Source organism: Solea solea, chromosome 14, assembly GCF_958295425.1.
Source record: "Solea solea chromosome 14, fSolSol10.1, whole genome shotgun sequence".
NCBI classification, from domain to species: Eukaryota; Metazoa; Chordata; class Actinopteri; order Pleuronectiformes; family Soleidae; genus Solea; species Solea solea.
In genome coordinates this window covers 15,452,365-15,465,784 of record NC_081147.1, presented here as the reverse complement: position 1 = coordinate 15,465,784, position 13,420 = coordinate 15,452,365, and the positions used below count along the sequence as shown (strand labels likewise).

General features: G+C 44.6%; 1 protein-coding gene across 1 annotated transcript in view; it reads right to left on the bottom strand.

Moving 5' to 3' along the window:
- Positions 1–377: 377 nt before the first annotated feature.
- LOC131472546 (bifunctional heparan sulfate N-deacetylase/N-sulfotransferase 1-like) overlaps positions 378–13,420 on the bottom strand; it is a 37,637-nt gene continuing 24,594 nt past the window's right edge. The window contains exons 2-15 of the mRNA XM_058649847.1: positions 9,913–10,937; positions 8,404–8,886; positions 7,563–7,650; positions 7,141–7,295; positions 6,343–6,528; positions 4,736–4,864; positions 4,224–4,406; positions 3,664–3,760; positions 3,313–3,436; positions 2,636–2,810; positions 2,353–2,523; positions 2,136–2,245; positions 1,906–2,008; positions 378–1,794 (exon numbers count right to left, since the gene is read on the bottom strand). Of these exons, the coding sequence (XP_058505830.1) occupies positions 1,675–1,794; positions 1,906–2,008; positions 2,136–2,245; positions 2,353–2,523; positions 2,636–2,810; positions 3,313–3,436; positions 3,664–3,760; positions 4,224–4,406; positions 4,736–4,864; positions 6,343–6,528; positions 7,141–7,295; positions 7,563–7,650; positions 8,404–8,886; positions 9,913–10,458 (2,670 nt within the window). The 5' untranslated portion in view covers positions 10,459–10,937 and the 3' untranslated portion in view covers positions 378–1,674. The remainder of the gene's footprint in view (positions 1,795–1,905; positions 2,009–2,135; positions 2,246–2,352; positions 2,524–2,635; positions 2,811–3,312; positions 3,437–3,663; positions 3,761–4,223; positions 4,407–4,735; positions 4,865–6,342; positions 6,529–7,140; positions 7,296–7,562; positions 7,651–8,403; positions 8,887–9,912; positions 10,938–13,420) is intronic.

Sequence of the window (13,420 nt, the reverse complement as noted above, 5' to 3'; positions counted from 1 at the left end):
AACACATCTCCACACAATGAAATTACCCAGAATCCCCTCAGTACAGCACTGACATTTCACACTACAGGAATGGGCTGATGGAGAGTGTGTAAACCCAAACACATTCAATAATTTAGGTCTACTGAGGGTTGCGTGTTATGTACATTACGAAGTCAAAAAAAAATAAAATAAAAAGGACCAACATGTGCATTGTTATCACATCATAACATTGTACAAAACTATTGCAATAAGAGCAGCTTCTTGTTATCTATGCTTGACATCTAGTTGCAGTGGTAACACCTGGACCAACAACTGAACATCTGTATGGGGATATTGTTGGGTTTCCTGGCAACGTAACACGGTTTTCCCAGAGACAGATAACCCCGCCCCCCCCCTCCCCCCCACACACACACACACCTCCCATCTGTTTAGCGGAATAAAACAAAATATACAGTTTTGTTAAGAACTCAAAGCTGAAAACAGATTTTTTGAAATGCACACTCGTGTGTTGTACACTATTTGAGTCTGTCGAACCAGAACGCGCTATTAAACATACAGTAGCTAGCTTATGATCTTCTTCACAGATTATAAGAGGAGCTGTTTTGTTAGTGTGCTTTCCAGTAATCTGTAAGCTCAGGATCACCGTTCCTTTGAGTGCCTTAAATATTGTGCTTTCAACAACTATCCTAACCTGTCCTGCCCTGGTCATGGAACTGACGAAAGAGGAGGCTGCGCTGAATAATTTAACTGACTGTACTGTACATCTGACCCACTGGAGATGACTGACCTAAAGGTGTTTAGTTGGTACATTCTACAATAATGCACTGCCATCAGCATAACAGAAACTTAAAAAATGAAATCAGGAAAAAAAACAAAAACATAAAACATCTTTAAAAAAACAAAAAACAAAAAAAAAAACAACCTTAAAAGTCCACATCGTAATAGTTTAATAAAGACTCTGTCCTGGCACTTGTAAAAGAGATAACTAGATTCTACCAAGGCCTATCAAGTAAGGCTACAACATGCAGCCTAAGTCAAGACGCCAGATGTTCCGTTCTCCTCTCATAAAAACATATATATCAAAAGGCATCTGCAACCAACGTCTCTCTAAAAAGTCAGGCCGTCGTCCTTTAAGCCAGTGTTGTGTTGCCCGTTTAAATGAGCTCCAAACAACGCAACTCGTATCTGGAGATACAGGCGACACCGTTGTTTGTCCTCTGTCTGCCATTTTCCAGACCTGAATGTGTGACAGCTGCTCAAGCTTTTTTTTTTTTACACTTTCCTCCTTTCTTTGATTTTCAGGAAGAAGTTCATGCAAAGCAGAGAAGGTCCGATGAAGAAGAGCAGGGAAGTCAAGCACTGCAGTCAAACACTGAAGGTCCCTCCTGTGCATCACTGAGCCTTTCCTCCACCCACAGGACACAGTGGAGGCTCATCATTGGAGCCAATGGCATCTCCAAAGCTCAGAGAGGGAGCTAGCAGTCAGCTGCACTCTCATATTGCTCACCATGCACCGTGAGCCTTCTTATCTAGGAAGATCACAGTTAAGTGTTGAGTTCTAGTTCGTCGTCCCGTCCTCAAATCTTGATGTCGTTAAGTTTTTATCAAGAATATTTGAAATCTTCAACATCTCAGAACACTTGGCCTGAAAAGTGGTTCAGTTGTAGGGCTAAGGTCTCCCACCCTGTGGTGCTGCTACCTGGTGTGGACCAGCTCTTCTCTGAGCCAGCTGGGCAGTGGCTGACCCATCCTGTAGAGCAACTTTGACAGCTCAATATTGTGATCCCTATAGTATTCCCTGAGGAACCCCTGGGACTGCAGGAGAGAGAAAAAGTGGTACGATGAAATTAAATCTAAATATACAGCAAAAATAAACATACAAGTTTAATATCAAAAATATTAATAACTTATTTTATTTGATCATACCTCAGTGTTCATATCGGGGTACCTGCGGCCTTTACTCTTTCCCAAACATTTGGTTTTCCCTCCCTCCAGCAGCTGACACCAGAAACCTTTCTTCGGATCAAACCTGGTCATTGGAATAAATACATTATATATCTAAGCTCGAGACAACAATAAATAAATCAATTTCTGTATTAATTTGTAAATCAAGCAACAATACTATAAGGGACTTAAAAGCGAAACCGGATACTCACGCGAGGATCTTGTGGTAGTTGATGACATTGGCAAGACTTAAAAATTTCTGGATTTTATCCATGATTGAGGCAGGCTCAGTCTTCAACATCTGTCCATCTAAGACCAACAGCTGCGTAAGACACAAATGGTATCAGATGTTAGAACAGAAAGAGTCTTATTTGTAAAACACAACACATTTAGAAATACAACTCTTCTATTCATGAGTAAATACAATACCTGGCTGGAGTGGTAGTAGTTGAGCCAGCGCTCCAGGTGAACGGCGTACCAGCCCGGGACCAGACAGCGATTCTGGAGGACCCGTAGTTTGATTGGAGCATCGTGGCTTGCAGTGATGACGTCATGGAAGGAATATTTCAATGCAACCGGATCATCGTGGGCTCTTTGGTGCTGCAGTCATTTCAGGATAAAAAATGGAATCAGTTCCTGTTTACATAACGCCGTTCACTTTCACGCAGAGATTAACAGACATGTATGTGGTTGAGAGTCGCCTGTGACAGACCTGGTACCAAGAGTAAGCTCTGTCTGCTGGGTTGATGAGGATGGTGATGATCTTGGCTTTAGGCAGAAGAGCTGCTGCTCGCTGAGCAGCCACATCAGAGTCAAAGTAGTTGGCGCTCTTCTCAAAGTAGTAATCTGAGCTGGTGTTGGAGGGCAGAGGGAAGTACTCCATATACCTAACGTGCAGCAAAAACAAAGACACCAAGAGTTACACGTACATAGGCCCGGCTGATCTCGTCTAAGTTGCTCTCTGTGGACGATTATAGTTTCTGTGTGGGCGATTGAACGTGTGCAAAGGCTTGGCATCTCACAAGCGTATCTAGCAACACCATCCAATGTTAATGTTTGGGCAGCCCACTCACGTTCATGTGCAGCCAATCAAGTACATTCTGCGTGGGACTCTGCAGTTCGTGTTCATTATGTACGTTCTTCAATGCTTTAAATGAATTAAAACTTTAGGAGTTCTTTTTTTATTATTATTAAATCGATATTGTGTTGCTAGTTGTGTGTGAAGAGTGTTTTGATTCTTTCATTTTCTCTAAATGGAAACATGCTACGTGAGATTAAAGTGTAATGCAGAGACAAGTGATTCACAGGTGCGATGGTGCTTGGTTGTAGTCAGAAAATTGCTGCAACGCCGTCTGCTACACTGCAAAATACTGAGGTACGGTTTCTTACCAGTCGATGCCTCTGTGGTAGTTGTGTCCATTGAAGAACTGGATCTCCTCGAATGTCTCCTTGCTGGGGTAGTTACTGGTCAGGTCTGGGTGCATGCCAAGAAACAGGTAGAGTGCTGTTGTCCCTGAGCGAGCAAATTAAAAAACACGAGGGATGAAGATAAGAGGGAGAGGACAAAGGAAGAAAAGAGCATTAGGTTTAAGTGAGAGTATAGCTTCCCATTAGCTTCACCCAGTGCTTGTCAGGGCTTTCAATCAAAGCGGGGAAAGGAAGACAACCCCTCCTGCATGAAATGCCTTCCTTTCATTCCCCTCTCCGTCCTGTAGGGGGTGTTGAAGTACTATGTCTCACCTGTCTTTTGAGGCCCAATGACAAGCAGTTTGGGGAAGCGGTCACATGTTTTCTCTTTGGACCAGATGTCCTTGTGCCGCTTGTCCTCACAGGGATCCTGTAGCCACACAAAGGATAAACAACGCTTTGTTTTAAACGCGGGACAACAACGCAACAAATGTGTCAATTTAAAAATACGCGAGAAAGCTCGTTGACCTCTTATTACTCTAAAACGCCCTTGAGGGCACATCAAAAGAGAGCGCCAAGCGAAAACATGCACGGGCGGTAACATCATCTGCCTCGGCCTCGGAACAGAACAATGACCAAAGTCACACACACACACACACCGTGTCTGGATATAACATGTATGAATGGTACATACGCTGTTTTACAAGAATCCTGCATTTACAACAATGTTCTCTTTCAGAGCATCATTATCAGCTAGCACGTTGTGAACGTTACTGCTCAAGCTGCTGAAGACATGCACACCTAATCAACAATGTGGGCTTCAGAGCCCAACCGAATGGAAACAAGTACGTGTTCATTAAATGATATTATCCTCATCAGCGTCTTCGAATCACCTGCCAGAGGGGGTCCCTCTCTGAGGGGAACAGGCTGAAATACTTCTGAGCCAGCTGAATAGGCGGCAGGGTCTGCATCTTCAAGTTGGTCCACGTCTGCACGAACTTCACCAGGCTTCTAAAGGTGTACAAGCCGAGGCGATCGTTCCCATAGTTGGACAGGTGGGTCATGAAGATACTAATCTGTGGATGGAGAAAACAAGTGGGATGAGGATTAAATCCAAGTTAAAAGTAGAACAGATTACTAATGTATCCGCTTCTATACGAATCGTGTACTCTTAGTGGTCAAGCGTCAGATTACACGTATTGTTTTCTTTTATTATTTGACAACAAAGCATGAATAATAGTAATTGTAGCGGAACGCATTTTCAGCTCCTACAAAGGAATAAAAAGAGAAAGCATGATGCAGGCCTCGCTGCACTGATGAGTCATTGTCCTGTTGCTCATTTCAATTTCACATCATGTCACCAGATGAATAGGGTTCTCCAAGTGTGTCCGTGTATTTGACTCACAGGGTTCAGCAGAACAGTGAGGAAGAGTTCTCCTCCATTGATGAGTTTGTCCAGTTCGTTGGGACTGCCGGGGTAGTCTTTGTAGAAAATGGTGTGTGTGAAAAGGCCACATGTTTGCCTGGGCAGCACCTGTGAGATAAACAAACACGTCACTACAACCAAAGGAAGGAGCAAAAGGAGAAGACAAAACAACACAACGCAAAGAAATGCGGTGATAAATAAGCACAGGGGACATCAGTCCTCTGCTGAGAGCGGAGTGGAGCTGTCAGTGGAGGCGGTTACCCCACACATTGTTTTTCTTTCAATAACATTCATATGATGCAGCTCATCTAGCCAAAGCAAACCTCTTACTCACCGAGTCTATATGAAAATTCATGGAAATGCCTTTGCAGTTTAAAGTGTCTGGGGAACTGAATATCAATCATCAGCGAGCAGCAGAGACTGTCCATTCAGACTGCACTATCTCAAGGACGGGAACAGAGCACTGGGACCACACACACACAAACGCCTGAATGCCAACGCTACAAAGGAACTGGACTGAAGCTGCACTGTTTCCTATCGCCGCTGAAGGTCAACTTGGGGAAAAAAACCGATAAGATTTTTCTTTTTTCCTTTTCTTTGCTTCTTTAGAACCTCTTGAATACAATCTATCCAACTTCAATGTGATTCTCTTGACTGTATAAATCAGCACCAGCTACTAGGGTGGAGCTGAATGCAACTTTTCTTTTTTTCATGCTGTTGCCAGAGATGTCAGTCTTTGCTGTAGTGCTGTGGCCTTCAGGGCAGCACATCTCAGACAGATGTCACATGCAAGACTGGTTCACTTGACTCCATTACATCTCCTCCTCTGTAGAACTACACAGCAGCCCAGCCAGACTAATGACATGATTGGCTCTTTTGGGGATGTGTTGCCTCATTAATATCCGGGGTTTTTTTCATGTATTATTAAAAGTCAATCAGTTAATGTGACAATTCTTGAGTATATTACATTATAAAGAGAGTGATGATTTTGCTTCTGGCCACGTGGTGTAAGCTTTGCTTTGACACTAGGTCTGAGTGAAACAGGATGTATGGGGTCACTGGAAGTTTACATTTTTATTTCCATTTCCATTTGTGGTGCGGTGCTGCTGAATTAGAAGGAGGATTTCCTCCGACAGCTCAGAAAGGTCAAAGCAGCGTTTGCCTTAAAATACAACAGGATGTCCCCAGGTTCATAAAGCGTGGCAGGCTGTTTACAAACACTGATATTTCATGTTAGGCTTAGTTCAAACCCCTAGTTCTGATAAACATTTAACTGTTTAACTGAGCAAAGTTTACCCAAAGGTGCAGGGACGACGAACAATGGCAGGATAACACGCCGTCGCCTTCAGCATCTTTGAGGACACGACTTAAGAAAAGTAAAAATAACTTCTGGCCTTGAAGAATGAATAGTGGAAAATAAAAGATAAAGAATGAAGATGAGCATGTGTGGATGAAGAAAGGAAATGCTCAAAGGAATTATCGGATGGAAAAGATAATGGATGTTGAGAAGTAATGTGAAGGCCAGAGGAAACAAGATAATGAGGCCTTGCACAGTAGATGCCTGCAGATGGGAACGATAGTCTTACGCTAATGCCGCTGTGGATGAAACCTCGTCGGAAGCGAGCAGGCTTGAGGTGTGGGTACTCCTCTGTGCTGGTCACTTTGATGCCCCAAACCTTCTTCCAGGCATCGTACAGCTGTATGTGGACAGGGTAGACGCCTGAGTGGTGAGGCGCCACTGCATAGCCCATGTTCGTGGGGATCCCATGCTCCTGGAGGACGGAAATACAAAAAAAATGGTGATGAATAAAGCCATAAAAGTTCCCCAATGTAAAAAGTTTAAAGGTGCTTGGCATCAGTATTCTTCTACCTCAGTGTATTTCCAATAATTACGATCAGTGGCACAGTATATGCATTCCTTTGCTTACATTAAGCATCAGAGAATCACTGGAGAATGATGAAAGATGAACCTCTGTGTCATTTCACTTCAATGATATCAACACGCGTGCAGCCTTTTCACTGCATCACAGCAGGATTCAAATACTGCTGCTGCAGCATCACAACATTCGACCGGTCTTGAATGTGAAGCAGGATTCAGGGAAGGCAGTTTTGACCGTCAGTCAGCGCTTATCGAAAACCATTTAAAAACAAGTGCATGTAAGGCATCGTTTCGTCTGTGAGTCATGTGAAAGGAGCGCCAAGCCTCAGTGAGACATTCGATGAGCAGCTACAGGTCACAGAGCACACACCTCTAACTCGTTGACTGAGACTGACACTCTGAACAAGAACAATGGGACAGAAAAGGAAAAACTCCAATCACAGTGCTCAGCTAAAGCTGTGACCTGACCCTTCGACCGACCCTTCACTCCCCCCCCGTGACTCACCATGGCAAATTTCTTGTTGAGCAACATCTGCTCGGCCAGCACGGACTGGTTGTGGAATAGATGCGGCTGCATGTGGCTCCACATGTGAGGAAACCACCAAAACTCCCTCACGTAGGAAAGCAGCAGGTCGTCTCCCAGGTCTTCGTCATCAGAGCCTAGATATGATAAAAAAAAAAAAAGAGTGGGTGGTAAAGGAAAGGAAACGTTTTAAAATGTAAATAGTGTCAGTGATCAGAACGGGAGGTAATTTAAGAGTGAGCAATGTAGGAGGGAAAGTCAGGACATTAACAAAGAGAGCGGGAGATGAAGGATGAGACTAACATGAAGCCAAACTTTACAATGTGAGAAGTGCTATCTCTTTCAGTTTAGTGCCGATTCTTATCTCAGCTTGAGTCAACAGCAGTTAAGGCGCTGCATCTTACCAGCGTGAAAGAATTTCCCTGAGAAGCCAAGATTGAAGGTGAAGTTGGGCACATGGTTGCGCAGCTCCCTCTGTGTCTCCAGCAGAGCCTGAAACAGTGGGAAGAAACAGGAGTGGGTGAGTGTATAATGCGTTGCACACTGGCACACACACACACACGAATGAGGAATCGCGAGCATGCGCGCACATGCGTGCCCACATACATATTTCATTCTGCAAGTTGCTTTCGGTAAACATCCAACATCCAACATCCACTCCCAGTTGCCTCACTCCTCTCCTTCATTCTGTTTGATATGTTGCTCTCTTCTGATTTGGGTGTTTGTTCCATTTGATCCCCACACTGGATGATACTCCCCAACATCCTCGCTCACTGGCGGAGATTTCTCCCGTCTTGTCAGGGTGTGATTTGTTCCTAAAGTCTCGCTGTTGTGCTGAGAGTAAGACGGCCTTGATGCTCCTTCCATAACTTTAACGTACACCTTCTGCAGCCATATGTGATGAGGGTCTGTTCTGCTTTTCAACCCGTCTTTGCATGTGTTTGAGCCCCTGAAATATTCATTGCTCTGGAGCTTCTGTGACAGCGCGAGCAGTGAGGCCTGTCAGCTTTGAGCGGCCTACTGGGACGAAGGCATTCAAAACGAGAAGAGCGAGAAGAAGGGCTTTCTTTATGACTGGCAGAGACAGCACATGCAATGTGTGCAGCGGTTTTTTTTTTTTCCATCTCAGCTAAGGGCTGTTGAAAACAGTGGTTGATGAATACATAAGAGGAGTAAGTTTTGATTCTGATAACTTTCTTACCACTGAGAAAACAACAAACAAATACAGCTGTCGCACAAACTCACCTTGACATCCGGCACCTTCATGCGCGTGCCCTCTTTGCCCACAAAGATGTCGTCTATGTCCACCAGCATGTAGCGCTCCAGAGACAGCGACAGCCTCTTCCCTGTCAGAAAGGCCACGGCATCCACAAACACCAGCTTGTGCAGCCAGAAGACCAAGTTGTTGCCGAACAGGACCCTCTGGATGCCATCATGGAGCCCCAGGTCCTGCACCACAGAGGGGAGCAGAGCAGCGTTCTGTCCCATCGATGCAATGTTCTCAGCCGATTGGGTCTTGGCCAGCAACACGGGTTCGTACGTGGAGTGGTTTGATTGGAAAACGGTCCAGTCCTCCCCGGGGAGGGGACCTGGCAGAGGCTGGCCAGATCGAGTGATGAAGAGCAAGGGGGACTTGGGGTTGACCATGCAGTCCTTCAGACCCAAATTAGAGTGGAGGAAGAGTGGGAAGCCTTTGAGCTGTGCGCTGAGCAGACTGTTTTCATTGGCCTGATCAACGAGAGAGGGAGAGAGAAATCACACAGATTCATCATACATCAGAGTGATGAAGACAGAAACATATTGGTATAATTTGCCAATTTCTCCCATTGTGTGTGAAATGAGGAATATCAGGCCTACTCAGATGTGAAGGCACATGGCAGCTTCTCTACCTGCGATGCTCAATCTGTTACACTCCAAGATCCAGGACTGCAGCGGGAATGATTAACCTCTTACCTTTGTGTCCTTCAAGATTCTAATGCAAAAAGCATTTGGCCACATTTGTCGTTGTGTAAATATACACGTTCTACTTGCTCTTTTACTAGTTATTTGTTACTTAAACTGGGTGTTGGAGAAAATATCACAATCCTGTACAGTGAGAGTTATTTTATGTTACTTAGACATAAACATGGTGGACAAAATAATAGAAATGCCTGTCACTATAATGTAATCCACAGATTAAATACTTTTTTTTTACCTTTTTGTTCAGATAGCAAATCACTGTTGCATCTCCAGGTTATTGTGATGCACACCCTCGCTTTACTTCCTCCTCTCCCAATAGAGGGTACATCCCACCGGGCTTTCCTGACCTTCACCTACACAGACTAACATCTCTGCTTCTTTATCCCTTTCTAGATTCATGCCATGGCTCAGAGATGGTGATTAAAAACATAACACCTTAAAACTGGCCGTGGGCAAACAGGCTCAGCTAAAGAGAGAGAAAAGGAGAGGGAGAGAGAGAGAGAGAGAGGTCTAAATATGCAGCGCAAATAAAACAAAAGAGGGAGACCAAGGACAGAGAAACAAGAGACAAGGCGAGAATTGTGTAAAAGGACAGATTGAAGAGTACAAAGAAACAAGTACGATGGAACATAAGACATGACTAAATGATATTGAACCAGGCAGGTCTTTCCAACCCCGTGAATCCCATCTCCTTAGAGACTGTGTTGCCAGATGGACAGGGCAGAAGGTGCGAGAGAGAGAGGAGGGAGAGAGAGGAGCAGAGAGAAGGCAGGGGGTGTGTGCTGTTGTCCTAACCTTGAAGAAGCCAATGATGCCAACTCCATATTCCACACAGTATTTGTCCAGCAGCTCTCGGTTCCAAGCATCCAAGTTAACGTACTTGAGAATGTTCTCATAAATCACAAGTGTGAAACGCCCGCGCTCTTTGTCCGTCAATGTGGGCATGTCACCTTTGCCGGGAGAGATCTCAGTCCGGTACCTGAACCGGCCGGACTCCAAAATGGCCACAATCTCCTGACCCAGTTGAGAATACTGGCTTTCCACAAACACCAGAACCACAGGATCTGTCCTGGCCGCTCCGGGGTCCACCCCGGGGCCTCCCGAGACACCTCGCAGAGGTAGCAATCGGGACGGCGTAACCTTCGGGTCATCGGTGTCAGCGGACGCGCCCTCGGCTCCTGACACGCCCCCTCCCGACGGTTCCAGCTCCCGTTTGACGCCATAGAGGAAGTAGGCAGAGATGAAGACGCTGACGGTGCAGAAGAGGAAGAGGAGGAGGAGGGAGGTCTGCAGGGGGAGGAGACGGACCAGCCGACGGAGGCGTGTCACGCATCCCAGCATCGTCTCACAACACACCACTCCACCCCACCAGCCCAGCAACACGACTTGGGGGCAGTCTCTTTTTGTACGGGGTGCGAAGCGGCAAGCAGGGATTATTCACAACAAAGTGAGTCTTCTTACAGAGTTTAATAATACAAGTGGCATCAAGGTAGCAGCTGCAGCAGCTACTGGAGAAAGAAATGCGACGGTCTCACGTTGGCTCTCCCTCATATTGCAGCGCTGCTTATGTCACCATGGCAGAGAAATACGGGGCCTTGGACTGCTGGTGCACACGTACGCCTCAGAGGGAGGGCTGACAGGCCGGGTCACTGGTGCAGAAAGATGATGGAAGACTCCATCACCTGTCCATCATGTGAACCTGCCAGCCATGTACCGACTAAATTTTGCTCCACTCTTGACTGGAGAATGATCTCGGGAGGAAAGAGAGGTCATGCAGGTCATCTCAGCGGCACCATTTCCTCAGGATCAAATCTCCTGACCTAAAAAAAAGAAGCAAGACAGAGGGAAATAATGTTGAAATCTGAAAGCACAGCATAAACTTCAACAGAATGAATGACATATGGCATTATTTTGTTTTGGTTTTGCAGTGTGTGTGTGTGTGTGTGTGTGGGGGGGGGGGGGGAGATAATGTGTGTGCACTGCCAGAGCCTATACTCCAAAAGTTCACCACAAAGTAGTCCTTGCATTCACCTACACAAAGTAAGAGCTGCCAATATCCCTCCCTACACACAAACACCTAATCCCTGTACACACACACACACATGCACACACACAGCAAGACAGAAAAAAATATCACCAACTTATGCAGCCTCCACATAATCAATAAGCACATTGTGAGAGACACAAGGCCAAAAAACCAAACCAATTCCCAGTCCAGTGGTGAAGCCATCACCTGCGGACACACACATCTTCTATTACCCTTAAGTCCTAACAGTATCTGGAGCAAAATGGAAGGTCGGGGAAGGGAGGAAACCAAGCTGATGGACGGGAATTGATCCAAGAGCAGAGGAGTGAATCACAGTGACAGATACACGTGGCACCACTGGAGTTCTTTACTCTGTGAGAAAACCCCTTATCGCACTCAATATACTGTACGCTCGCATACGCTCTGCAGACCCGTCATAATTTACCAGCCCTTTAGTCAGTCTTCGTCAAGCCAAGTGTGAAAAGTACAAGATGCAGCAGGAGAACGGTGTGAGCTAGTCACTTACAAAAACATCATTTCTCCATTTAGAGACACAGCATCGCTACCTTTGCATGGAAATGCTCCATTGATTAAACTGGGGAGCTATCACGGTGCACAGCACAGCACACACACACACACACATGCCTTTATACAACCCTTGATACCACATTAGAGCAGAGTCACAACCCTCTCAACCCCAAAGACATTACACATTGACCACTAAACCCATAAAGACTCATCGGGCACAAATCAGACATAAACTGGACTTGATGATGCCATCAAAAGGTTTATGAGCAACAAAATGAACCGAGGTTTAACTGAAGGCGAGTAACATTAAAAATACAGTTATGGGCAACTGCTATCTATCTGACAGCATTAAAATCGATAACATGCTTTGTATTATAAAGGATAATCCGTTGATTGTTGAAATAGTCATCTCAATTGTCATTTCAAATCAAAATGGCACTTTGAGGTACTGCGATAAGTGTTGATTATTCTGTGTTCAATACCAATGTCAAATATGTGACAAGTAAGTGGTGGAAACAATGTATATCATTAATCGCATTAGAGCATAGTAGTTAATATTTTATTCTATAGTTAATATATTAAAACTCCCAACACTGACACTGAACTGAAGCTTGCAAATCAAATCACAATGCAAGGCAAAATGACTCAGCCCTAATTCATACACACACACACACACACACAAAAAGTTAAGTCGAGTGAAAGAACATCTCACTTTCTCTGAGCCGCGTCCAAGTTTGCTCACAGTGAGGCGGTCTAATTTAAAGAGAGGACGTAAAACAACAACACAGTGGGCGTTGAGAAAATGTATCGCAGTGGAGCAGGCGAAAAACCCGCAGCACTGGTCACTTGAAGATCCCCTGGTGCCTTGTTTGTTCATTTCCGAGGGAGCCACGGTTCGTGTCATGGCATATCAACATACGATTAGCCATAGGAAGTGGTTACTGCTCCAAACAGTGAAGGAGAAAAGATGACAGGGGACACCATTTTTAACACGACAGGCACAATTTCTTTCAGGTCTCTTGGGCAAACAGCGCACGTTGCTTCTTAAAAATAAACAAAAATAACTTGCATTGATGAAGTTCCTCTTCAGTAAGATGTAGTTGGGAAGGATGCAGCAATAACTTAAGATGAATATTTAATGTTTTTTATTATCACACAACCCTGTGACTAATGATTCTGCTCATTATTCATCTGCTGGCTATGTTATTAAATAATCAAGATGATTATTCTATAAATTACAGGAAAAAAAAACTATGGGTTTTTACAGCACAAGCTGACAGGTTTTCGCTCCGTCAAAACAGCAAGTTATATTTTAGGATTATAAAAAGAGGAAAAAAAGAAGCATCTAGTGATTAAATCTAAGAATCTCAGGCCAGTGGGTGTTTGGAAATGTTCATTGATAAGTAGCAAACTATTCCAAATCATTTATGTCTCATTACCATAATGGGTGTTCAGCTTAGCATTTATTTAATACTTCAATTTTTTGGCAAGGTGATTACACATTTTCTGTGGGGTGATAAAGTCAGAAGAAATATTTTTAATTGCAAGGCGTTTAAAAAAAATGTGATATTTTTACGATAATGGAAGGAGGACTCTGAATGGAGCTCGACATACTCACAATGAGCCACATGCTGAACAGAAACCGCCTTAGATTAACGAGCTAAAAGGGGGCGGGGTTTCACTCCCTAGCGGAGCGGAGGTGGACACACTTCATTCAAAAAAAATCAATTCCCCACTAGTGCTTGTATA